At 41.6% G+C, this 26,282-nt stretch overlaps 2 protein-coding genes across 4 annotated transcripts in view; one reads left to right on the top strand and one right to left on the bottom strand.

Moving 5' to 3' along the window:
- LOC120746939 (gastrula zinc finger protein XlCGF8.2DB-like) overlaps nt 1–26,282 on the bottom strand; it is a 175,440-nt gene that overhangs the window by 17,901 nt on the left and 131,257 nt on the right. The gene's annotated exons all lie outside the window — the stretch shown is intronic.
- Nucleotides 2,375–16,961, top strand: LOC120746930 (zinc finger protein 271-like). 3 transcript variants are annotated; one of them, XM_040052490.1, is made up of 4 exons: nt 2,375–3,695; nt 6,174–6,279; nt 9,376–10,140; nt 12,193–16,961. In XM_040052490.1, the coding sequence occupies exons 2-4, from the start codon at nt 6,262–6,264 to the stop codon at nt 12,886–12,888; spliced, it is 1,479 nt and encodes a 492-aa protein (XP_039908424.1). In that variant the 5' UTR covers nt 2,375–3,695; nt 6,174–6,261; the 3' UTR covers nt 12,889–16,961. The 3 variants fall into 3 exon arrangements, with proteins under 3 accessions (XP_039908424.1, XP_039908425.1, XP_039908423.1); XM_040052491.1 differs by having other exon boundaries at nt 2,381–2,480; XM_040052489.1 differs by lacking the exons at nt 2,375–3,695; nt 6,174–6,279 and having other exon boundaries at nt 9,083–10,140.

Raw genomic sequence — 26,282 nt, 5'->3', positions numbered from 1 at the left:
TTTGCATCAATGTCTAATTTGAATTTGCTGTGAAGATAATCTTTAGATGGGTAAATTCTGTGTATTAATTTATAATAAATGTCTTTAACTTTGTTGGTAATTAAAAACTTCGTCTTCCAAACTTCGTTCCACATAATATCGTCAGACAACCGGTTCCAGAAAAAAAATTACATACGGTTCTGTGGTTATACTATCCTGAAATAAAGATCTGATAGATTTGTTGTTGTTTTTAGAATTCTTAGAAAAGCACATCTTCCAACGAAAGTTTGAATTGGAAATGCCAACGGCCTGTGGAATGAAGTGATATTAGGTTTATTCTTAAAAAGCATACAAACCTGTGATGGTATTGAGCCAAATGTTTTTGTATAATCATCACAATTTATACCTAAATTGAAATGTAGACAAAATTCTTCATAGGAAAAAAGCATACCATTGGAATTTAATAATCGGTCGACTAAAACAATATTATTCCTAAACCAACTCATAAGTTCATAAGAACTGTTTTTAAAAAAAAAAAAAAAAAATGTAGTGTGTCCTATTTTTCCAAATAAAGTTGAAAAGTAACTTATCAACCTCTTTTATGAGTTTATTATCAAGGTGCAATGCCAATGCAGCGTATGTAAGATGAGAGATACCATCTGCTTTAGTTTTTAATACTCTGCCTTTTAATGATAAATCTCTTGAGAGCCACAGAGTAAATCTGTGTTTGAGTTTCACTAGAATAAGATAGAAATTTTGATCAATTCTTCTTTCCTGGTTTTTGGTTATTCAAATACCTAAATAACGAACTTCTTGTTTTATTGGAAGGTTACACAAAGCTGTTTTTGAACATTCTTTTATCGCCATAAGTTCACATTTAGGAATATTCAAGTACAATCCAGAAACTTTGGGAAAGGTGGAGATTGTTTCAATAGTAATAGAAATTTGATACTCATCTTTTAGGAATAATGTAGTGTCATCAGCTACCTGTGTTATGTGTAAATCTTTGCCAATTAGCGATATGCCTTTTACATTGATTGACTTCATATGGTTAAACAATAGTTGGGCAATTAACAAAAACAGGTACAGGGACCTGTTTTGGGACAGCCTCGTCTTTTCCCTCTTTGTATGTTAAATCTGGGTGAAGTACTGTTTGTTAATTTGACACTGCTGTTATTGTTATAATGCTTTAAAGTAAAGTAGAAAGTAAGTACCAAAACCATATCTATCTAGAGCTTGAAATATAAATTCATGCTCCACCGTATCGAAGGCCTTGTAGAAGTCTAAAAATAATATGAAACCACTGCTATTTATTAGGTCAGAATAATCCAGCATATCTAAAACCAATCTGATATTGTTATATGTCCTTTGGGCATAAAGCCAGATTGTGTTTCATAAATAACGAGTCAACAACCATCTTAAGTCTGTTAGCTAAAATTAGAGCAAATATTTTTAAATCATCATATAAATCATCAATAAACTATTTGGTCTTCAATTATCAATCATTAAGAGGTCCTTATTTGGCTCCAAAAACAATGTGGTCAAACCTTGATTCATCGTAGTGGGAAGTTGTTGGTTTTCCATCTTCCATTGGTTTTAATTTTGCACTAGTATGAACACAAACCCGAGGATCACCACAACATAACCTAATAGACCTACACCTTAGTTCACATATTCACTTTGTCTAAGGTTTATTTCTGGGACTTGGCACAATCCAGGAACAAATCATGAATACATAATGGACTTACATTTACAACATTATGAATGAAATGTGCTCTATCTGGAAGCAGCGGGTCTCCCTCCCCCTTCAACAGGTTGTGTGTGAGACTTTAAATCATCAAACTGTAAATTATAAGTTTTAAATTGTTATTGATCCCTTTACCCCGAGTCCTAATGTGTATATTTATTTTCTTACTCTTCTTATATTTATTGTTTGTTTACTTGCATTGTTGTAACTGGAGCCTCGTCGTCTCGTTTCTCTGTCTGTAGCGGAGATGACAATAAAGTTTACTTTGACTTCAGCAACAAGCAAGCGCACCGAGGGCTCTCGCGCTCACTTAACGTGTATAGAATTTCAAAAAAAACATCGGTGTAAATTATAAGTCTGTATCATAATGTCTGGTGTTTTCGTGTTTGTTGGTTTGTTTTTATTTTGCTTTATTTTGCGAGTCGGTTATTAGATGCCGCTCCAGCCGGTCAGAGAATCCCCCGCCGCGGTTAGGAAGCATGTAGCGAGGCTCTATCTATCTATCTATCTATCTATCTATCTTCGCATCTTTCCTTCACGTCATGACGTTTTTCATCCGTGTTAAGGTGAAGTGATCAGGAAAAGGAGGGACTTCTTTCTGGTGCTTGCCCTCAACTCTCGTGCTCCCCTGTCTGCGCTACTGGCTTCGTGTCCGGTGGAATACGCCGGAAATGGGATGGGTCTACAGATAGCCACGTGGGTTTCTGCTCCCTGCTTCCAGCTTCACCCCTTCTCTCGGTTTGTGGGTTGTAGGGTAAGAACTGAGCAAACTTTAATGTCAGTTCGGTTAGTCTTGGGTAGATCCTGAATGTGCAAAGCGTGAAACACCGCAACATCCGACCCGTCTGAAATAATCAGAAACCCATCTCCACATTGACACCTACTGGCCATTTCGGCTACCATTACATGTTGATGGATGCTGCTGAGTGACGCAGACGAGCCCTGCACAACCCCAACAAACTACTTATTGTACCAGACTGTCAGTAGCTGCGGTCTACACGTTTTGGAGAAATCCCGCAAAACAAGGAAAGAAAAATACTGAGACGGTTAAAGACAGAAAACTTTGTGCTTCAGCAAAATATTCCATCTTTTATTGTTTGTGTTGCTCAGAATAAATCTATTTAGAAGTCAGTTTATGATGCGAAACACACAGAGAAAGGATGCTGTGTTTACTGTAATAAGCACACAGGTTTACAGCTGGTTTTGCAACGTTGCATGTGTTTGGTTGACTTTTAGCTTTCTGTCAGTTCGTGTCATCGGGTTTGTTCTACACACTGCCAATAAAAGCCAGACGCTGGCCTAGATAATTCTGACAGATCGTCAATTTCACGCACATCTTTAAATCCTCCTCTGCTCAACAGCCTCTGAACACGAGGAAACCTTCCTGTACTTCACACTGCTGTGGATTTTCCACAGTGAATCTGTGTCCTTTTGTTTATGATATATTCACACAGGAAGCGCATATCGTCACGGCTGCGCAGCGCGTGGGTAACGGGTTAGCGTGACAATGACGTCAAACGATTCGGCAATTTCTTTTCAGGTGAAAGTAGAAAAAAGAGCGGATGGAGCCCGAGCTGAAGATTTCATCCTGTGTTGTTTAAAAGCAGAGGCGCGTTTATTGAGAGATTTGAATGAATTCACAGCGCAGTGTGTGGCTCTCTCCCCCTCTCTCTGCTGATGGGAGTCAATGGAGCTCACCACTCTTTGTCTCTCGCTTTCTGTCATGTGACAGTAGCCATTCAAATATATTTATATCATTTTGACTTGATTACGCCAAAGGTTTAAGTCCTGGTCACGTGACCTGGGTGTCGCGATCCACGCTTCGGAAGCTGGACGCTGCTCACTGCTGCAGGTCTCCTGCCGTTTATGGTTTACACGCTGAAGGAGAACAAACTGAGGAGCAGAGGAGACAAAAGGAGCGCTGACCGCGATCACTGCAGCTCTTTTTAAAGGGCGACTCTCTAAAAAGGTCTGCGCATCTACATCGTTATGTACGGCTCATTGTGTGGAGGCAAGTAGGAGAAATGTGTTATCATAAACACTCTCATCTCTTTTTTTATTCCTTTTAAAGACTTAGATGCTTAGATTATAAAATATAGCACAGGTTATGTGGTATTGCTGTACAGACACGTTTCTACATGTATATGGCTACTAAACACGTAAAATAATAGGCTGGTTTTCACGAGGTCATTAAGCGTGGTAACTGAATCCCACTGGACTGCAGCCAGGAGTGATTCAGGCTTTCAGGTTTGTTTTCACAAAATACACAGGCGTTCACGTCCAGATTACACTTCAGTTGTGTGATCAGTTGGGCAGATCTCATATATGACTTGGGGAAGAGAAATTTATTTTCTCTCAATAACTTTGACATCCTCACTCTTTAATTATTTTAGAATAGTTTTGTTTTAACTTGGTAGGGATAAATTGATCACCTTGTTTGTGCACCTGCTGTCACAAACGTCAATTCTGAAGCTACAGGGAGTGCAGAATTATTAGGCAAGTTGTAATTTTGAGGAATAATGTTATTATTGAACAACAACCATGTTCTCAATGAACCCAAAAACTCATTAATATCAAAGCTGAATGTTTTTGAAGTAGTTTTTAGTTTGTTTTTAGTTTTAGCTATTTTAGGGGGATATCTGTGTGTGCAGGTGACTATTACTGTGCAGAATTATTAGGCAACTTAACAAAAAACAAATATATACCCATTTCAATTATTTATTTTTACCAGTGAAACCAATATAACATCTCCACATTCACAAATATACATTTCTGACATTCAAAAACAAAACAAAAACAAATCAGCGACCAATATAGCCACCTTTCTTTGCAAGGACACTCAAAAGCCTGCCATCCATGGATTCTGTCAGTGTTTTGATCTGTTCACCATCAACATTGCGTGCAGCAGCAACCACAGCCTCCCAGACACTGTTCAGAGAGGTGTACTGTTTTCCCTCCTTGTAAATCTCACATTTGATGATGGACCACAGGTTCTCAATGGGGTTCAGATCAGGTGAACAAGGAGGCCATGTCATTAGTTTTTCTTCTTTTATACCCTTTCTTGCCAGCCACGCTGTGGAGTACTTGGACGCGTGTGATGGAGCATTGTCCTGCATGAACATCATGTTTTTCTTGAAGGATGCAGACTTCTTCCTGTACCACTGCTTGAAGAAGGTGTCTTCCAGAAACTGGCAGTAGGACTGGGAGTTGAGCTTGACTCCATCCTCAACCCGAAAAGGCCCCACAAGCTCATCTTTGATGATACCAGCCCAAACCAGTACTCCACCTCCACCTTGCTGGCGTCTGAGTCGGACTGGAGCTCTCTGCCCTTTACCAATCCAGCCACGGGCCCATCCATCTGGCCCATCAAGACTCACTCTCATTTCATCAGTCCATAAAACCGTAGAAAAACCAGTCTTGAGATATTTCTTGGCCCAGTCTTGACGTTTCAGCTTGTGTGTCTTGTTCAGTGGTGGTCGTCTTTCAGCCTTTCTTACCTTGGCCATGTCTCTGAGTATTGCACACCTTGTGCTTTTGGGCACTCCAGTGATGTTGCAGCTCTGAAATATGGCCAAACTGGTGGCAAGTGGCATCTTGGCAGCTGCACGCTTGACTTTTCTCAGTTCATGGGCAGTTATTTTGCGCCTTGGTTTTTCCACACGCTTCTTGCGACCCTGTTGACTATTTTGAATGAAACGCTTGATTGTTCGATGATCACGCTTCAGAAGCTTTGCAATTTTGAGACTGCTGCATCCCTCTGCAAGATATCTCACTATTTTTGCCTTTTCTGAGCCTGTCAAGTCCTTCTTTTGACCCATTTTGCCAAAGGAAAGGAAGTTGCCTAATAATTATGCACACCTGATATAGGGTGTTGATGTCATTAGACCACACCCCTTCTCATTACAGAGATGCACATCACCTAATATGCTTAATTGGTAGTAGGCTTTCAAGCCTATACAGCTTGGAGTAAGACAACATGCATGAAGAGGATGATGTGGACAAAATACTCATTTGCCTAATAATTCTGCACTCCCTGTATAATGGGGAACCAAACTGCAGTTATTCTGTGTATACCTGTTAAGACTTTTGGTTTGATTGGATTAAACATTTCCTTCTCAAATATTTCCATCTTGCTTTGACTGCAGCTGTAACAACATTGTTTCCAGCAGGATTTGTAAAAAACATTTTGATGGACACACAGAGCTGGACAGCTTTTATTCTGCGGGTTTGGAGAGAGTCTGTGTGTGTCTGCATTCACTTTGTTCCTCTAATAGACAATCAATGTGCAGATGTTTATTCCTGCAGTGACTGCTGTTCTTCAGCCTGCAGAAACCACCCTGCAGCTGCTGGAACAAGTCAATCTTCTTAATGTTAATTTGCGTAGGTTCTTTTTTTTTGTGTCAAGGATCAAAATGGTTGCCTAACAAAGATCTGTTTTGTGTCCCAGCTGTTCAGCAGGAGGAGAAGAGTCTGACGGAGCAGCAGAGGAACATTTTCACCCACCTGTACTCAGGTCGGCCACTACAGAGGAAACAATGAGTTCAACACAAAAGGTCAGCACAATATCACTGCTAAGCTACAGTGATATAACTATGTGCACTTTATCGGCTGCTGTTGGTTTTATTACGGTCTCAGGTAACATCAGGCTTAGTGTTGTTATTCTTTCTCAACCTCAGTATATTCACACATAGAGAATCTCTGAAATTAAAACAAGAAAAAAGATCAGACTTTAATAAGAAACGGGAACAAAAACATCAATCAATTAAACAATAATTTTTAAAGCATTTTTTAAGTATGGCTCTCTTGTCCTGCATTTCTGCTCATATGTAATTTAGATAAAAGGAGATCATGTTGAAGTCACTGGTGACACTAGGTCGGCCACCATTTGCACCGGCCCCTCCCTCTGCTGGCCCAGTCCTGGGTCTGCCGTGCAGACCCGGTGACATTACCATGCTTTACAGCATTCTTTATTAGCACACACAGAGCTGCAGCTCTTCCGCTGTCAGCTCAACATTACCACAACCACAGGACCCAGTACAATATTTAAGTCGGCGGGCGTGATTACGGATGCCGTGCAGGTGCGTCTGCCTTCCCTGCACGGCACTGCAGGCCACGCCCCTCCACATGGAAAGTATCTCACTTTTCTGTGGGTCAACAGACTCACTGCAGCTGGTGGCAGTCGTCTTTGTGCTCTCTGTCCGTTGAATGAGAAATACCATGGAGAGACTGCTTTGTTGTTTATTGGCAGAAATGATGTAAAGTGGCTCTTTAAAGTTTGGGCGCAGCAGGCATGTTTGTCACTATCTGCTTACTGAAAAATATACTGAAAAATAAAGAGTTATTTCCAACATGACAGAGTGTTGGCTGACTTAGACTTATGTGGTCAATCTTCGTATGTTAAATTATAAGCTCTACATAAGCAGTCTACGTCGTTGCCAGCATTTATGTTTGTGGCTGTCCTGGTGTTTTATCCCCCTCCTATATCCTGTTTGTTGTGGCCATTATTTTTAGGAGAAACGATATTTGTCTTCTTTGGACATTCCCGTGTGTTCAGTACTTTTCTCAACGAATGTGTCCTTTTATTGATGCCGAGATTAACATTTCTTATATTGAGACCGTGAATTAACTGTACTAGAGAGGCCAGTCACAGTTGTTGCTGTAGTTACATGGCACCTGCAGTCAAATCTGCGTGAGTAAATTGATACCAGGGACACCAAGTGCTGGTGTTTTGTTAAATTAAAATACTCTGGGAATGCTCTATATTTCACTGGGCTCATCTAATGCATCACAATCCTGATATACCCATCGTTCCCTCGAAGCTGGACAGGAAACTGCAGGATCTAGGACTGAGCAGCTCCCTCTGCAGCTGGATCCTTAACTTCCTGTCTGACAGACGCCAAGTGGTCAGACTGGGCAGCATCACCTCATCCCCCATCGCACTGAACACTGGTGCTCCACAGGGGTGTGTACTGAGCCCTCTCCTATACTCACTCTACACCTACGACTGCACAGCCACTAACAACTTCAACATCATTGTGAAGTTTGCGGACGACACTACAGTGGTGGGTCTTATCACCAACGGTGATGAGACGGCCTACAGGGAGGAGGTCAGCGCCCTGACCCACTGGTGTCAAGACAACCATCTCACCCTCAACGTTGCAAAGACAAAGGAGTTGATAGTGGACTTCCGGAGGTGCAGAGAAGTACACACCCCCATCACCATCAATGGCGCTGCTGTGGAGAGAGTGAGCAGCTTCCGGTTCCTTGGTGTACATCTGGCTGAGGATCTTACGTGGTCAGTACACACAAACAAAACAGTGAAGAAGGCGCAGCAGCGCCTCTTCTTTCTCAGGAGACTGAAAAGATTCGGCATGAACCCCCGCATCCTCAGGACCTTCTATCGCTGTGCCATTTAATAATGGACTGGATTTATATAGCGCTTTTCAAGGCACCCAAAGCGCTTTACAATGCCACTATTCATTCACTCTCACATTCACACACAAGCTACGGTTGTAGCCACAGCTGCCCTGGGGCAGACTGACAGAAGCGAGGCTGCCATATCGCGCCATCGGCCCCTCTGGCCAACACCAGTAGGCGGTAGGGTAAAGTGTCTTGCCCAAGGACACAACGACCAGGACGGAGAGCCCGGGGATTGAACCGGCGACAGATACGCTTCCCAACCCCCTGAGCCACGGTCGCCCACATTGAGAGCATCCTCACTGGATGCATCACCACCTGGTATGGCAACAGCACCGCCTACAACCGCAAAGCTCTCCAGCGAGTAGTGCGGTGTTCTGAACGGATAATCGGAGGTGAGCTTCCCTCCCTCCAAGACATCTACAGGAAGCGCTGCCTGAGGAAAGCGGGGAGGATCATCAAGGACTCCAGTCACCCCAGCCATAAACTGTTCAGACTGCTTCCATCAGGAAGGAGGTTCTGCAGCATCCGGTCCCGAACCAGCAGACTGAGAGACAGCTTCTTCCATCAGGCCATCAGACTGCTGAACACGTCATAGACACCTCAGCTTCACTACTGGAACTTCAACATTATGCACTCCATACTGTACAGTAATGCCACTTGTTTTGCACATGTCAACTACCAACCACTGTATATTTTATATATTTATTTTATTGTTTTACTCTATTTAATTTGTAAAATATGTATACACACACACACATATACACACACACACGTAGACATACATATTTAGTATTCACATTCAGTAATATGCATACACTCTTATATTGTACATATATTTATTCATATAACTCTCAGATTTAGCCATTCTTATATTTTGCTTGTTCTTATGTTATTGTACTTTGCACACCTCTGTTGCTTGTAAATCTCGCACACAAGAATTTCACTCACATGTACTGTACCAGTGTACCTGCACATGTGATGTGACAATAAAAGTGATTTGATTTGATTTGATATATGACCAGGACAATCTCTGAAAGATATTCAAATAGTTCACAGAATTTCTGCTTGAATTCTCATCTGTGCTGAGCCTGACTGTAAACATTGTTTTTGACAGCCTTGATTTTGTTTCAACCTTCAGGTTTAAAACTAGTTTGAAGGAGTTTGAAGTTTCGGTTTGTTCCATGACTGCGTTTCACTCACTGCCTCTGTTTGTATCTCTGTCACTGCAGGACCAACATGGAGCGAGAAGTCAGCGCTCTCAGGAGGCCGACAAACCTCACAGAAGAAAGGGAGAGAAAAAATACAGCTGTGAGGAGTGTGGGAAGGATTTTACTGTAAAGTCTAACCTAAGAAGACATCAAGTCATTCACACTGGAGAGAGACCGTTCAGCTGTGACTTGTGTGGAAAATCTTTTAGTTTGAGGAATACCTTAAAGACACACAAACGCATTCACAGTGGAGTTAAACCATTCAAGTGTAACCTGTGTGGAAAGTGTTTTACTCTAAAGAATAACCTAAATAGTCATACGCTCATCCACACTGGAGAGAAACCATTCAGCTGTGACTTGTGTGGAAAACCTTTTAGACAGAAGAGTGGGCTAAAAAATCACCAACTCATCCACAGTGGAGTTAAGGCTTACAAGTGTGATCAGTGCGGTAAATCTTATACTCGCAATGATGCCTTACAGACTCATCAAGTTTCCCACTCTGGAATTAAGGCGTACAGCTGTGACTTTTGTGGGAAAACCTTTAACAACCTTGGACGCCGAAATAAACACCAACGCATTCACACTGGAGAGGATGTGTACTGCTGTGTTCAGTGTGACAAATGGTTTACAACATATGCAAACTTACAAATCCACAAAATTACCCACACCGAAGAGAGATCCTATAAATGTGACCTGTGTGAGAAGGCTTTTAAATATCCACATTCCCTGAAAGAACACCAACAGATCCACACCAGAAAGAGACTCTACAAGTGCAGTTACTGTGAGGTATGTATTTATATTTTTATCTTGTCATTTTAGCCTGACTGTTTGGAACAACTCTGCTCATTCAATTGTGTTCGCATGTTAGTAATTCTACTGCATTTAAATGGGACACTGTTTGAGTCATCCAATTTAGTTTCAGTTGTGAATTTGCTTACATTTTTTGAAATAAAAATTGCATTTTGTAGTACTGGTCATCGTTATGTCTACTATTACTACTGGTAGAATTTGTGACAAAGGGCAGCGAGTCCAACACCCATCGGGAGTGAGTCTGACTTGTTGCCGGTAATATAGACTGTTGTTTAAGGATGCAATGGATTGAATTTATGTGTCTGTATGTGTAGTAGGATTTCAACAGTACCATATTCCTGTCCTTCTTGTCAGATGGACCCAGCAGTCAGATCTATTTTTGCACTCAGATTTACTTTAAACTTTTCATTACAGTGGCCTTATTGCTGTATTGCTGCAGAATTGTGTCAGTATTAGAGTGATGTTATGTGATGTGGAATTACTGTTACTTGTTGTGGTACCACTGTATAGAGATTGAAAATGTGACGTCACTCAGGTGTAAAACCGCAAAGAATTCTGGGAACTCGTGGCAAGAGGTACAAGCGCACGCAGGCTTTCAATTGAAATCAGTTATACAGCGATAAAAAGAAACACAAAAAATGTCAAGAAGCTGTTGTATTATTAACTGCAATAGCCGGTCGCATGACAGCCACGGAAAGCCGACGGGTAAAGAGATCGGTTGTTATCGGATTACGTCGTTGAAGAGAAATTGTTTGAGCCATGTTTCCGAAGTAACAAAGAGCCGACTGGATTGCAGCCATTCAAAGACAAAATATAACGTCCCAGAACACTCCAGCTCACAGGTTAGTCTGCTCCAAGCATTTCCACAAAGGTCAGTCTGCTGTTGTAGTTAATGCGTCATTTTTCTTAACATAATTAGTGATATAGGTTACAAGCAAGTCTGGCGCTGAACAGAAATTGTCGCTCCTGTGTTTATTGTGCATAAATAGTAAATTGTCCTGACACAATATTGTGTTTCGCTTCTGTTATTACCATGGTACATAGACAAAAACATATACTTTTATTCACAGGGTAAAACAGGTTTTTTTGTATCACTAATTGCCCAGTATGATTACAGCATACAGTATTATTGTCACTGCTACATTTCTGTGATGCTACCAGAAATTATTTCCACTACTAATTAATTACCGTTGAGCTCAAAGGTCCTATTAATAAACTGTTAACGAATGTGTATTTATGAAGACGATTTGTGAGACTGGTAAACTTATGATATGTACGATGGTCTTTACTTTCTACACGGTGCATTTCAAGGTCCTGCACCCATCCGTCGGTAAACTGTACCTGTGCTTGTTGCAGTGACCTGAAGTTACTAAACTTCACGGGTGTATGCACTCACTCCAAGAACCGTATAATTATAAATATGAGCGTGGTGAAAGTTGGGCAGCACGCTAACGTCTTTTGTCCACTCTGTGTGCTCGTAAGGGTCTGACCCTTTCACTGGTTAGATTTTTTTCCTCGTATCTTTTCTTTGACTTTTCATCAAGTCTGTCTTTGTACGGACCGGCATTGTTCTCCTTCGTTTTGTACATACCTTTTTGGGGGGCAAAGAAAAAGCAAGAATTTATTGGAACCGAAGAATGAACGTTTTGCGGTGCTGCAAATGCTTGCGTTTGATGCAGGTACTTGGATTGTTTTGCCACGAGTTCCCGGCATGCAATGCGCGAAAGTCACGTGGTCTGTCAATCTCTATTATTACATTGTTATTATCATGGTATAGGATTGGGCAATTTGCTTGAAAGTTCAGTTGTTCTGTTGACCCCGGTGGCGTCGCCAGTGAATGAGGGTCACAGTGCCAGGAAGTTGAGGAGTCTCCAGTTTTGGTAGTCATCTGTAACATAACCTAAATGTTATAATTGAAACCATAAAAATGATGTAGGGACTCTTTTCTTTCTTTCTTTTTTTTTTAAGTGACATTCAGGATAAAAATGTTGAAGGACTGACTTACACTGTCTTTGTGTCTTTGTTTAGAAGCAGAGCGACACAGATGGATCCAGTTCTCAACCCTGTCATCACTGTGGTGGCGGGAAAGTATTTCACTGTGACCTTTGTGGAAAAACTTTCTATCATCAAAGGAATCTAAAAATACATCAACGTGGACATACTGGACAAAAGTTGAACTACTGCAAAGAATGTGGCAGAGGCTTCCCCACACCTAGTGCATTAAAACGCCATGAACTCATTCACAGTGGGGTTAAAAAGCACGTCTGTGACCAGTGTGGGTCATCCTTCACCACTGCAGGTCAGCTTAAAGCACATAAACGAGTCCACACAGGAGAGAAACCATACAAGTGCACATACTGTGACAAAAGCTTCTCTCATTCAAATAGCCGTATACTTCATGAACGTACACACACTGAAGGAAACTACAGCTGTGACCAGTGTGACAAAAGCTTCAAGAATCTCAGTTCATACTCCAGACACAAACGATCCCACGCTGTAAATAAACAGTTTCAGTGTGACCAATGTGCAAAAACATTCACTTCATTATCTGCTCTGTGCAAACATCAACATGATCATACAGGGCTGAAATCACTCCCATCATTTGGTCACAGTGAATCCGAAGAGATGAAAATCTCCTCTTCTGGTTGCAGGGATGGACTTAAAAGCCTTGAGATCAGGCTCCACAGAGTTCAGATGAAATCTCCTGTAAAGGGTGTCAGCTAATATCACAGTTAGATCTGATGAGGTAGTGTTTCTGGGCTTGCAGTGAGTAATAAAGTTCAAATATAAGAATCTGCATATACAGCATATATATAACAAGTATTTTTCCTAGAAGCTCTTCATGCTCCAAAATGTCCCAGTTACATTTTAGTCTCTTCCCTTCAAAACAGTAATATTTGGTGGTAGTAGTACTTGTGTTATAAAGTTGCAGAAATACCTCTTGTGAGTCAGTGAGCGTGCCTGTGTAGCCATTATTTAATTAGGCTGAAGAACACATTCTTATTTGCATTGGTGGCTTGCAGAAGGAAAAGCTACTTGAAGAAATGGGGTTAAGTTGTAATAGATATATTGTATGACTGAGAACTAATTCTGCATTGATTTTGAATATTCAACATGTGGTGAATACTGAAAAGAAGTGTAAGTCTCACAGCACGTATACTGGCATGTTCAGACTTGCTCATAGAGGGAGGGTGAGTGATAGGGATCCATGGAGATAATCCAATAATCAGTGTTTTGAGAAGATTCAATCGTCCTTCCTCCGAACTCTGTGCAGAGCAGACACACCTGGAAGATGGGATTATACTAAGGATTTGCAGTTGGATTATAAAGCAGAGTGCAGGAGGATTAACCATCACCAAACAAATACCATCCAAGAAATGGATCTGTAAGACTTTTCTACTAAGCTCACTGTACTGTACTGGATTGTAAACGGTGAAGAAATCAAGGGACATCAGATGGAGCTGGTACTTTGACATCTTTTTTCATCAAACATGCAGGGAACAACAAAACATACAGAGCACCTATGCCTCCCCTTTTCTTCACACCACATTCTGGCTTTGACGCTCCTACTCTGTGCTGTAGTAAATTCTATTTGACAAGCAGTTTCTGATGCGCCAGAACACGACACAGCACCAGAGTTCCCTTCACCGTCAAGCAGCAAGTCAGAGGAGTGACAGGTGTATTGTTCGTACCGCTCCAACTCTGAGCACTATCTGTTTCAGTGCACCTACTTCAGTCAACTGACTACAGGTCAGAAGTGCACGTGGGTGCAGGCTAATAAGAAGTGTTGGCACTCTGGCTATGACCACTAGACTGCAAGGTGTTGACGTAAAAGGACGTGAAAGCAATGTAAAGAGACCCACCTGGATGGCCTCTTATGCTGTGAATGTACATAGTAGTGGTGGATAAGCAGAGGAAGACAGCCGTGGTGAAAGATGTAGCTGTGCCAAGTGAGGAGAACATCAGATCATCCACGCTGGAGTGAAACCTTTCAACTGCCATCAATGTTGCAAGTCCTTTGGTCAGATTAGCATCTTAAGTTTGCATAAGCTTATCTAAGCTGGAATTAAACCTTTAAGTTGTGCTCAGAGTGGAAAGTTCTTTGGTAGTTTTTATCATGTAAAAAATAGTGCTGTTAGCATTAATCTCGTTAAAATGACGTTAACACCGTAACTGCACATGAACTGAATAATAATAATGCAAACTGCAGATGTAAGCATTATTGTGCTGACCTTTGTGGAAAAACATTCAGAGTGCAGTGTGCTCTAAAAACACACCAACACATGAATACTGCGCACACTGCTGTGACAAAACTGCCAGACCATTGGGTCAAACTTTCAAAGTTTAAGATCAGGCTTCACAGAATTCAGCTTTAATCTCCTGTTTAGTGTTACTGCGAGAAAGTCCATCAGATCAGTTATGACCTCTGGTGCAAGCAAGTATTGGTAAACTTTTAAAGTATTCAGCTAAGTATTAGTACAGTACCGGGACTGTTAGGATTATCAAGTAAATAGAAAGACTACAGATGTGATGTTTGCTTTGAGGATTTGATCCAGAAGTACAGACAATGAAATTTACCATGTAAACTAGTTACTTCCTGATAACAGCTGCATTTACACCGTGTTGTACTGGATGCTTCAAAGAAATGAATATGTAGACTGTATGCTAATCTGAGGCTTTGTTTTACATAATCAGATGTTTATAGTCACCTTATACATTTATAAGCTACATACCAAGAAATCAAAATTACTCAGAGTAAAATTTGTCTCCATCCTGATAAAATACCTAAAATTATGCAATACTTAAAGTTACTCATGCATTCTCTGAATTTACTTACACATTACTTAAAATTAACAACAAGAAACTTTTTTTCCTGCAAAAAACTGGTGTTTCACATCTTTATTCTAGTGTACCTAATTTCAAATATTTGTGCTTAAAGCCTTTGAGATTCCAGAACCTCAGCAGATGTAGTTGGTTAACCTAGTACATACTTTTTATTTCGTTTCATGGATTAAATTGACTGCATGCATTTTTGTTGTCTCTGGTTTTGGCAAAAGCACAACCAGTTAAGCTTTGCTAGCTGTGTATGAACACTTAACTTGCGGCTTGTCTAAATGTTGCTTTAACAAAACCTTTTAGCAGCATGTACATGTTCATATAGCAGCGCTTAATTCTGTAAGTATTCTAAAAACAGTTGTTTGTAATAAAGGATATGAAGTGTAACAATTAGTGCTAAAGCTTTATTGTTACAGCAATATGTATTTTCTCCACTAGGTGGAACCTTTGCTAACTGCCTGTCAGAACTTAGCAGATTTTGAAATATCCATGTCTCCCACTGAATAATGGAGGTGAAAAAACACACCTGTCTGAAGCTGGCAGCCAGCATTTGCAGAGACTTCCTTTGAATTGTTGTTATTTATTTATTTATTTATTTATTAGGTCTTCTGATTTTACTTAAACTGTGCAATAAATAGCAGCAGAATTCTGTCAGAACCTCCTGATTCTTGTCAGTGGAGTCGGTGCTGCGCCATTTCTGTTCTAGTTTACTCATGTGAAATGTCCTATAAATGTCTTTGTTGTTTTAAAATTTGAGTTTGTTTTGCTGCATGAGGAGATAAAAGTACAAAAAAAGGTTTTTATTGATCCTATAAATAATAAAATATACACAAAATTAGCTTACGTGCAGTTTTGACTCTGGTACTTACTGCTCAGTATCTTATAAATGTCAAATATGGTTCTTATCAAGTGCTCAATTTAATTTTAATTACAACATCAAAGCTTGAGGTAAATACCCTACAGTATATATATAATAGAATCACTAATGAACTGATTACTTTAATGTTTTTGGCATACAATATGCAGTTATTAAAAACTCATGTCAGTCATGATAACTGTTTGGATTTCCATGTATCATATGGCTTGTGAAAATACAAGGGAAGTGGTTTCAAAGTTAAAGACAGAACAAGCAGGATTAAATGCAGTGATGCATTTTGAGGGAGGAAGGTGATGCACAAGCAGGAGAAACCCTAGTTAAAAATACAGAAGTAAAAGTGTGTGTAGTGTGTGTTTTAATATTTTCGTGCAGGGGGATTTCTGCAGTGCCAGGACTCCACTTTCAGCCTTTTTTTAGATATGAAGAAAAATAAACGGTGAGCGCTCAAATACTCTGTGAGCTGTGAAGACAAGCAGGTGGTGACAAAACACCAAAATTTAAGCTGGCAACCGCCGCAGAAGAAGAATGATGTCCCTCTCTGACTTTCCGTACAGCCTACAGGCTGGTGCAAGCTTCCCGCATTTACCGCACATTGTTTGCGCTTGTGCATGCAGGTCTGCCGCCTGCTCTGAGCTTTCAAAGTCACCCATCTCAAAACTGCATTGGAGATGGGTGACTGCCAACAGTGGGGTGAGAGATGCAACATCTTCATGAAACCTAAAGAAGTCCATTCGCTTTCTTTCCAAGCTCCATCTACTTTGATGATGGAGAACCAAGGGCGTAGATTTGGCATGGACGGAAGGGACATGTCCCCACCAATATCCAGCAATTATTGAATTGTCCCCACCAATAATTTGATCTCTTCGAGTAAAGAAAAACAAACCCGATGGTAAGAAAAAAAAAAAGATCTGTCAGGGTCTCGTTCAGCGAGCGGTGCAGAAAGAATTAAATTACGTTCTCTACTGAAGTCCTACGTCATGTGACAAATATGGCCAATGTGATTGGCTGAGCTTTTCAGGGAGCTCTGTTTAGTTTCAGGAGCGGCAAACAAACCTGCGCTGCAAGGAGGAGAGAAGGATGGCAGCAAAAAGGAAGAACCTGGATATAAGAAATTGTTTTTCAAAGAAACCTGTAAGTCACTTAAAGTCAAGTTCACTCATATAATGTGTCCGTCACAATAACGTTACAGGCTATGCTAGGCCATACATGCCAACACTCCCGATTTTTCCGGGGAATCCCGAATTTCAGTGCCCCTCCCGAAAATCTCCCGGGGCGACCATTCTCCCCCCAATTTCTCCCGATTTTATACCCGGACAACAAAACTGAAAACCATATCCCAGACCGGCCCAGCCAATTCCAGTTTCCAACAATGGCTACTATTACTGCAGCTACTTAGTTTTAATATTACTCTTATTACTCTTTCTGGGTCGCAAAATAAACTTTTAATAATGGATTGGATTTATATAGCGCTTTTCAAGGCACCCAAAGCGCTTTACAATTCCACTATTCATTCATTCTCACATTCACACACTGGTGGAGGCAGCTACAGTTGTAGCCACAGCTGCCCTGGGGCAGACTGACAGAAGCGAGGCTGCCATATCGCGCCATCGGCCCCTCTGGCCAACACCAGTAGGCGGTAGGGTAAAGTGTCTTGCCCAGGGACACAACGACCTGGACAGAGAGCCCAGGGATCGAACCGGCGACCTTCCGGTTACAGATGCGATTCCCAACCCCCTGAGCCACGGTCGCCCTTTTAACACATTTTCAGGCGAGAATGTAGCTGTGTAAACGTCAAATAACTTAAACATGTTATTGTTTGGCCTTTTTCAGTGTTTTAGTTGTGTTTTATTTGTTGGTGAGTAAATCGTTTTGGCTGAGACTAAACTTATTAAATTAAATAAAACTTTATTAATCTCTCGGGAGGATTCCTCCCGGGTTTTCACACAGCTGAATAAACTGCTATGTGAAAACAGCAGTTTATTCGACCATCTACGCCAGCGTCTGGTTATATTTTAGACAGCAAGGAGCAGACGGCAGGTGACGTAATTCTGAAGGCTAGACCGTCCAAATTCACAGTCATTCATTTCCGGTCTACCTGGCTTTCGGAGGACCCGGCCCACTTAGACCACAAAGGCCGGGTCCTCAGGTGGGCGCAGCCTCTGAATTTGGACACCCCCGGCCTGTTTCCGGCCGGACAATAATAACGGTGACATTTAACTTATTTTATCCGATAAATAAACACTGTAAGATTCAAGTTTTTTGTATATATATGTACATGTATTTCCCCCCAGCCCATTTGAATGTCTCCCTAATTCTGAGGTCTCAAGGCTGGCAAGTAGGCGCTAGGCTTGGTCCACATCAGTCTAAAATTGTATGTAACCATGAGTAATGTGATGCCATGTCCACCAGGAGAGACTGGACAGTATAGATGTAAAACAAATATGCCAGCAGTTCATTTCAGCTAACGAGAGGAGCAGGCATGTGTTTGTTTTGTGGGGCATGTAGTCCATGTCTGTTGCTGTAACAGTAGTTCATGTTTAGAATAAAACATCCTAGCCCCCTATCTGATGTTGGTGTACTATAACTGAAGTAATGTTGTTAAGTCCTTAAAGTCATATTCTCTTATTGTCATGACTGTATTTGAAGCTATTTTCACTTTTGTATGATACCTGATTTATATGATATATGGCTGAAGTAAACTAAAGCCTGAAATACTTAGTCAGTCATTTGTTTAATAGTAATTTAACATTATATAATGCACATATAAAACTATGAATTGTAATTTTAAACGGTTTAAAAGCATGTAGAATAGCATATGTAGGCAAGTATATTTGTCCTTTTTTTTAATCAAGAAGCAAAAACAAAAAGGAGACCTGTTCAGTCCTTTATCATTAACTAGACATGTTTTGGATAGATTCAAATATCAGCATTGGTTGAATCTTTAAATGGTCTCTTTTATTTTCAAATTAAGTCAGTTTTCAGTGGGTGACTTTGAGTTTCCAGTTGAGATGCATGTTTTTGGATAGCTGGAAAAGTAGCTTTTACTTATAGAGCTCATGCAAAATAAATAAATCAAGTCCAGTTTTACTCTCATATCGTCCAGCTTTTTGATTAGTTGTCTTCTTTCAATATCATACTTCTGACAATGCAATACATTCTATTATTTCCTGTTCCCTACTGCAGTCACACTCCACTGTACAGTGTTTTCCTATTAAAAGTAATGTGGTATTAAAACCAGTGTGTCCGAATCTAAGTCGAGATATAACAGTCTACTCTCTCCTGTTTCTTCCTGTACTTCTCATGTCTCCCACTTTCCTTTGGATTTTGTAAAACCATCACCCTTTCCTCTCTTCCTCCCATTGCTTTTGCCAGCGTTCCTTCATTTTGTGCCATATTCTACTCTTAATCTCTGTCCTACTAACACTAATAATCATATCAATTTTTCATCCACAGCGAGTAAAGTAGTGAACTCAGAGGAGCAAAACAAACTATTAGTGATGGCCAAATGAAGCTTTCTGAAGCTTGTATTGAAAAACGGTTCATTACTCGAAGCTTTTCAACACAGTCCTCTCTGGTGACATCTGGTGGCCAAAAATATGAAGAGCAGCTTGAATCCACAAAATAAAACCAACTGCTTCATTATGATTGCCCACTCACTCTACAGAGTGGAATTCTGTCTGATATTGGGCCACCGTTGTGTTGCTTTGAACGTCTATTTTTGGGGGTTAAAAAATGTGTTTTATTTGTTTAATAAATAATTTCGACCAGCAAATTTTCCTTGTTTAAACATGCACCATTGTGTGGTCTTTCTTTGCTTTTCACTTCTTGATGTTGGTAAATACAATAATTGGAAACCACCACGTTACATATAATATGCATATAATAATGTACAACACATTATGGAGTATGCTTCTGCTGTGAGGTCCTGCCTCCATGCACTTGTGAAATTAATCGCAAGATGGGTGTATTTATAAATAATATTATATTGGGGAAATTTTCCTATACATATTTTTGACCTGGGGGTAGAATTGATTGTGAAATGGAAAATGCTTATGAACTTGCAAACTAAAAGCATGATGCATTTAAGGTAACCCTTTTTCATTTTTATTTAAGAAGAGAATTTGTTCCACTGTGCGATGGCTGAAACTGTTCCTTTTCGTGGAGATAATTTCTCCTGCATTAAGGAAAATCCCTTCACATGGAACAGAAGAGGCTGGAGTGCAGAGAAACTGGTAGAGATGCAATTATACAGTCTACCTGGGCCCCACCAACTATCAGCTAAAGAGAATAAATACATTAAATTGCTGCACATTTGGCAGACTAACATTTTAAGATTAATTGAAAAATAAAATATATATTTTAACATTAAATGTAAAGAGTCAAATGGAAGTTTTTCTAAAGATATTTGATGATATTTATATTATGAAAAACAGATTTTTGACATTTTGAGTTTTTCCCATTTTCAGATAAAATAAACACGCACAAAACAAAAGCAAACAGCCAGAACACAAAGCTGGAAAACCCACCCGAATGACCAAAATCTACTCAAAATTCTCCCACACAACAGAACCTCCTCTCCTCCTCGCTGGCTCCATGTCTATCAGTAGAAATATCAGTGGTTTGCTACCTGTCACCATCAAAACACTCCACAAATCCTGCGAATTATTCACTTCCCTATAAACCATTGAACGAGACCCCGAAGCAGTCACGTTCTAAACGAAGCTTCGGACGTCACTGATCACGTGACTCTGGCCAAACGAATCAAGCTTCGACACAGAGCTTCTGAAGCAGTGTGTTGATTTTTTTGACACACGCACCGGAGCGTCAGCTTCAAGCGGACCATCACTACAAACTATACCACTACCAACGTTTCCCGCATCTGTTTCCTGGGTATTTTTGAAAACGCAGATTTTTCTATGTGTTTGCACCTTTCGTCCACACGTAAACGGCGTTTTCGGACACTGAAAAACGCCTGCCAGGGTGGATACTTTCGAAAAGTCCGTTTTGACTATTTTGAAATCTCCGTTTTCAAAATACCCGTGTACGTGTGGACGTAGCCACAACTTCATCACGGAGTTTCTCTCGGTTTGTGGGCTCATCTAAAGGTAAGCACCGAGCTAACTTTACTGTGAGCAGGGCTCTAGACTAACTTTTTGACATGAGCGCACCGGTACGCCTAACTTTAAAAATTAAAGCTCCATAAATGCATACCTTTGCCTAATAACAAAGGCATAAATGTGTTTGGGTTTTTTTTCCCCCACGTTATATCACTTGCACGGAAGTAGCTGGCAACGGAAGTAATCCGGGCGCTGCAGCTTTAAGCAGCTGCGCGCGCTCCCGCGGACGGCAATCACTTTCTGGCAGACAATCACTTTTGGGCACAACACCGGCACAAAAGTTAGGCGCACTCAAATTTTTCAACCGCATCGCTTAACACCGCAGTTTTACATGTGCACTTTCTTTGGGGGGGGGAGTCCATACAGACAATATTCATTTCTAAATTATTAACTAACAAACTTGTGCTTAAAGTGCTTTGTCAATATTGTAGAAAATGTTAAACTTAATCATCATTTCGGCTCCTCTGACGACCTGTTTGCTGCTGTCTGCTGCTGAAAGGCAGTGGGGAGAGGGGACACTTGAGCAGTGCATTTATTGCAGCATATAATGTGTTTCCTGGATACACTGTGCTTTTTCCGAGCACTGGCTATGAATTTCAGAAGGATCAGGCCTTAACTTAACAAAAAAGTTATCAATAGTTCTTTTCATCTTTTCTTATTACCCACAGCTACATCCACTTCTCTCAGGCCTAGGCTGCTCACTAGGGCTGGGTATCATCACTGATTTCTATAATCCATTCGATTCCGGTTCTCAAAGACCTGATTCGATTCAATTTAGCCTCAGACAGTCAGAAATATTATAATTCTGATCATTTATCAGTACTGATACATGTGAGACTTCATCAGAGAGAGAGCTGTGCAGGAAGTGTGATTTTTATCGTGGTGGAAGCAAAACAGCAAAAGTCAGAGGGAATTCATGACGAAATTGATCAAATGTGAAGCGCAGTTTGCTGCTCCTTTGCTGCTGGCTCGGTGAATCTTGGTTGGAGAGAGACAAAACCTGCAGCTCAGAATCAGCGCAAAAAAGACGTAAACACAGAGCGGAGCCGACACATCAGAATCGCTAAGCTCCGACAGTGTGTCCGTGTTCGGGCCGTCGAAAAGCCTATAAAGAGCAATATGAATTTCTTTAGAAATTACCGGAATGAAAATGTGGAGAGCACACCAACAAAAAACGATGGCAGAGAACTCAATATCAGCTCGTCTCACCGCTGCTATCCAAGCTTGATGTCTTCGTTTGTTTACATCAGATACGTGAGATCCCTCACGTTGCTTCCAGGAGGGGAAACGATAAAAAGAGCCCATTTTCCAGGTTATTCCCTTCCCGATCTTGGGATCTAACATTGCAACTGACAACACAGGAAGTACGAGCCATCGCTGATGTTTCCGTGTGCTTTCACTCCTGTAGCCGTTTGTTTCGCCTACTAAGATGGCAGCTCAACGAAAAATCATGACCACGCCCCCTCCCATGACATCACGCTCCAAAGCCTATGGCTTTGCGGGCCAAATGTAATTGGGCTGCAGGCCAAATTTGGCGCGCGGGCCAGAGTTTGAGACTCTGCAGCCTGATTTCTATTTGAAGTGATAACAGGAAATGGATGAGAGCAATCTGCTGCAGTATCAGGGTCACAATAAACTTTATTGTCCAGCTGCTGTGGATGAACACATGAGAGGAAGTGAACTCCTACAAAGTCTCATTTTAATGAGTCTGACTGCTGTAAAGTGATGCACAGGAAGATGTCAACAAAAACTATTCTATGAAATGAATGTTTAGCATCAAGAGAATTCAGTTCTGTTCAGTTTTCTTTCTATAGGCAAGGCAAGTTTATTTATATAGCACAATTCAACAGCAAGTTGATTCAAAGTGCTTTTCAGAGACATTAAAAAACAAAAAAATAAAAAGCATGATTTAAAAAGGGGGGGGGGGCAGTACATAAAATCAGTAGTTAAAATGTAGGTTTTGAAATTTAAGCTTAAAAGTAAAACCGTGCAGATTTGGTGCTTTATTCAAATGCAGCTGAGAACAGGTGAGTCTGCAACTTGGATTTAAATAAACTGAGTGTTTCAGCTGGTCTGAGGCTTTCTGGGAGTTTGTTCCAGATATATGGAGCATAAAAGCTGAATGCAGCTTCTCCATGTCTAGTCTCACAAGATTTCTACAACCAATCAGAGTGAAATTTGTACTTTGTGTTGTCAGATGAACATCAGAATCAGAATCGTGTTTATTGGCCAAGTATATGTGCAGACACATACAAGGAATTTGGTTCCGGTAGATGGAGGCTCTCAAGCACAGCAATGTAAATCACACACACATACACAAAGCTGTGTAAACAAACTATAAATAACTAATCTAAACTTATATACATAAAATACAGAAATGAAGTGAGGTGGAATGAATACTGCAGAATGTACATAAGGTGCAGTTGCAGTCTGGCAGTGGGAGCAGTGTGACAGGTCAACTGTTTAGGAGGGAGATGGCGAGGGGAAAGAAACTGTTCCTATGTCGGGTGGTCATGGTCTGCAGGCTTCTGTACCGTCTGCCAGAGGGCAGCAGATCAAAAAGTCTGTGTCCAGGGTGTGAGGGGTCTGTGATGATTTTTCCCTGCCCGTTTCCTGGTTCTTGAGAGGTACAGATCCTGGATGGAGGGCAGGGGGGGGGGGCGATGATCCTTTCTGCTGCCCGTACAGTCTGCTGCATTCTGCTCCTGTCCTGTTTAGTGGCTGCTCCATACCAGACTGTGATGGAGGAGCACAGGACAGACTCAATGACCGCAGTGTAGAACTGGATCAGCAGCTCCTGTGGAAGACTGTACTTCCCCAGTTGTCTCAGGAAGTACATCCTCTGCTGGGTCTTTTTGAGGATGGAGTTGATGTTGGTCTCCCACTTCAGGTCCTGGGAGATGGTTATACAGTGGGGCAAAAAAGTATTTAGTCAGCCACCGATTGTGCAAGTTCCCCCACTTAAAATGATGACAGAGGTCAGTAATTTGCACCAGAGGTACACTTCAACTGTGAGAGACAGAATGTGAAAAAAAAATCCATGAATTCACATGGTAGGATTTGTAAAGAATTTATTCATAAATTAGGGTGGAAAATAAGTATTTGGTCACCTCAAACAAGGAAAATCTCTGGCTCTCACAGACCTGTAACGTCTTCTGTAAGAAGCTTTTCTGTCCCCCACTCGTTACCTGTATGAATGGCACCTGTTTGAACTCATCATCTGTATAAAAGACACCTGTCCACAGCCTCAAACAGTCAGACTCCAAACTCCGCCATGGCCAAGACCAAAGAGCTTTCGAAGGACACCAGGAAAAGTATTGTAGACCTGCACCAGACTGGGAAGAGTGAATCTACAATAGGCAAGCAGCTTGGTGTGAAAAAATCAACTGTGGGAGCAATCATCAGAAAATGGAAGACATACAAGACCACTGATAATCTCCCTCGATCTGGGGCTCCACGCAAGATCTCATCCCGTGGGGTCAAAATGATCATGAGAACGGTGAGCAAAGATCCCAGAACCACACGGGGGGACCTGGTGAATGACCTGCAGAGAGCTGGGACCAAAGTAACAAAGGTCACCATCAGTAACACACTACAACGGCAGGGAATCAAATCCCGCAGTGCCAGACGTGTTCCGCTGCTGAAGCCAGTGCATGTCCAGGCCCGTCTGAAGTTTGCCAGAGAGCACATGGATGATACAGCAGAGGACTGGGAGAATGTCATGTGGTCAGATGAAACCAAAGTAGAACTTTTTGGTATAAACTCAACTCGTCGTGTTTGGAGGAAGAAGAATACTGAGTTGCATCCCAAGAACACCATACCTACTGTGAAGCATGGGGGTGGAAACATCATGCTATGGGGCTGTTTTTCTGCCAAGGGGACAGGACGACTGATCCGTGTTAAGGACAGAATGAATGGGGCCATGTATCGTGAGATTTTGAGCCAAAACCTCCTTCCATCAGTGAGAACTTTGAAGATGAAACGAGGCTGGGTCTTCCAACATGACAATGATCCAAAACACACCGCCCGGGCAACAAAGGAGTGGCTCCGTAAGAAGCATTTGAAAGTCCTGGAGTGGCCTAGCCAGTCTCCAGACCTCAACCCCATAGAAAATCTGTGGCGGGAGTTGAAAGTCCGTGTTGCTCGGCGACAGCCCCAAAACATCACTGCTCTCGAGAAGATCTGCATGGAGGAATGGGCCAAAATACCAGCTACTGTGTGTGCAAACCTGGTAAAGACCTATAGTAAACGTTTGACCTCTGTTATTGCCAACAAAGGTTATGTTACAAAGTATTGAGTTGTATTTTTGTTATTGACCAAATACTTATTTGCCACCCTGATTTACGAATAAATTCTTTACAAATCCTACCATGTGGATTCATGGATTTTTTTTTTCACATTCTGTCTCTCACAGTTGAAGTGTACCTCTGGTGCAAATTACTGACCTCTGTCATCATTTTAGGTGGGGGAACTTGCACAATCGGTGGCTGACTAAATACTTTTTTGCCCCACTGTACCCAGGAACTTGAAGATCTTTGCAGTTGACACAGGGCTGTCTGATATGGTGAGGGGGAGCAGAGTTGAGGGATGTCTCCTGAAGTCCACTGTCATCTCTACAGTTTTAAGAGTGTTCAGCTCCAGATTGTGCTGACTCCACCAGAGTACCAGCTGCTCAACTTCCTGCCGGTATGCAGACTCATCACCATCCTGAATGAGGCCAATGACAGTGGTGTCATCTGCAAACTTTAGGAGTTTGACAGCCGAGTTCTTGGAGGTGCAGTCGTTAGTGTAGAGGGAGAACAGTAGTGGTGAGAGGACACATCCTTGAGGGCACCAATACTGAGGGACCGAGTTTCAGAGGTGATCTCCCCCAGCCTCACTTGCTGCTTTCTGTCTGTCAGGAATCTGGTGATCCACTGACAGGTAGCTGGAGACACGCTGAGCTGGGAGAGTTTGGAGGAGAGAAGTTCAGGCACAATGGTGTTAAAAGCCGAACTAAAGTCCACAAACAGGACCCTGGCAACAGGACCCTGGCATAAGTTCCCGGGCGGTCGAGGTGTTGCAGGATGTAATGCAGCCCCATGTTCACTGCATCATCCACCGACCTGTTTGCCTGGTAGGCAAACTGCAGAGGGTCCAGCTGGTGGTCTGTAATGTCTTTCAGATGGGCTAACACTAGTCGTTCGAAGGATTTCATGACCACAGACGTCAAGGCGACAGGTCTGTAGTCATTCAGTCCTGTGATGGTGGGTTTCTTGGGAACGGGGATGATGGTGGAGCGTTTGAAG

The sequence above is a fragment of the Simochromis diagramma genome, unplaced genomic scaffold (genome assembly GCF_900408965.1).
Source record: "Simochromis diagramma unplaced genomic scaffold, fSimDia1.1 OVJJ01000606.1, whole genome shotgun sequence".
Lineage (NCBI taxonomy): Eukaryota > Metazoa > Chordata > Actinopteri > Cichliformes > Cichlidae > Simochromis > Simochromis diagramma.
The sequence above is the reverse complement of the archived record's forward strand: the minus strand, read 5'-3'. Positions and strand labels throughout refer to the sequence as shown.

Bases quoted from the DNA above. Each gene is read 5' to 3' on its own strand.
- LOC120746930 (XM_040052489.1), top strand. From the start codon at position 9,328: ATGACTGCGTTTCACTCACTGCCTCTGTTTGTATCTCTGTCACTGCAG. The intron at 10,141-12,192 runs GTATGTATTTAT...GTCTTTGTTTAG, and splicing joins ACAAGTGCAGTTACTGTGAG to AAGCAGAGCGACACAGATGG.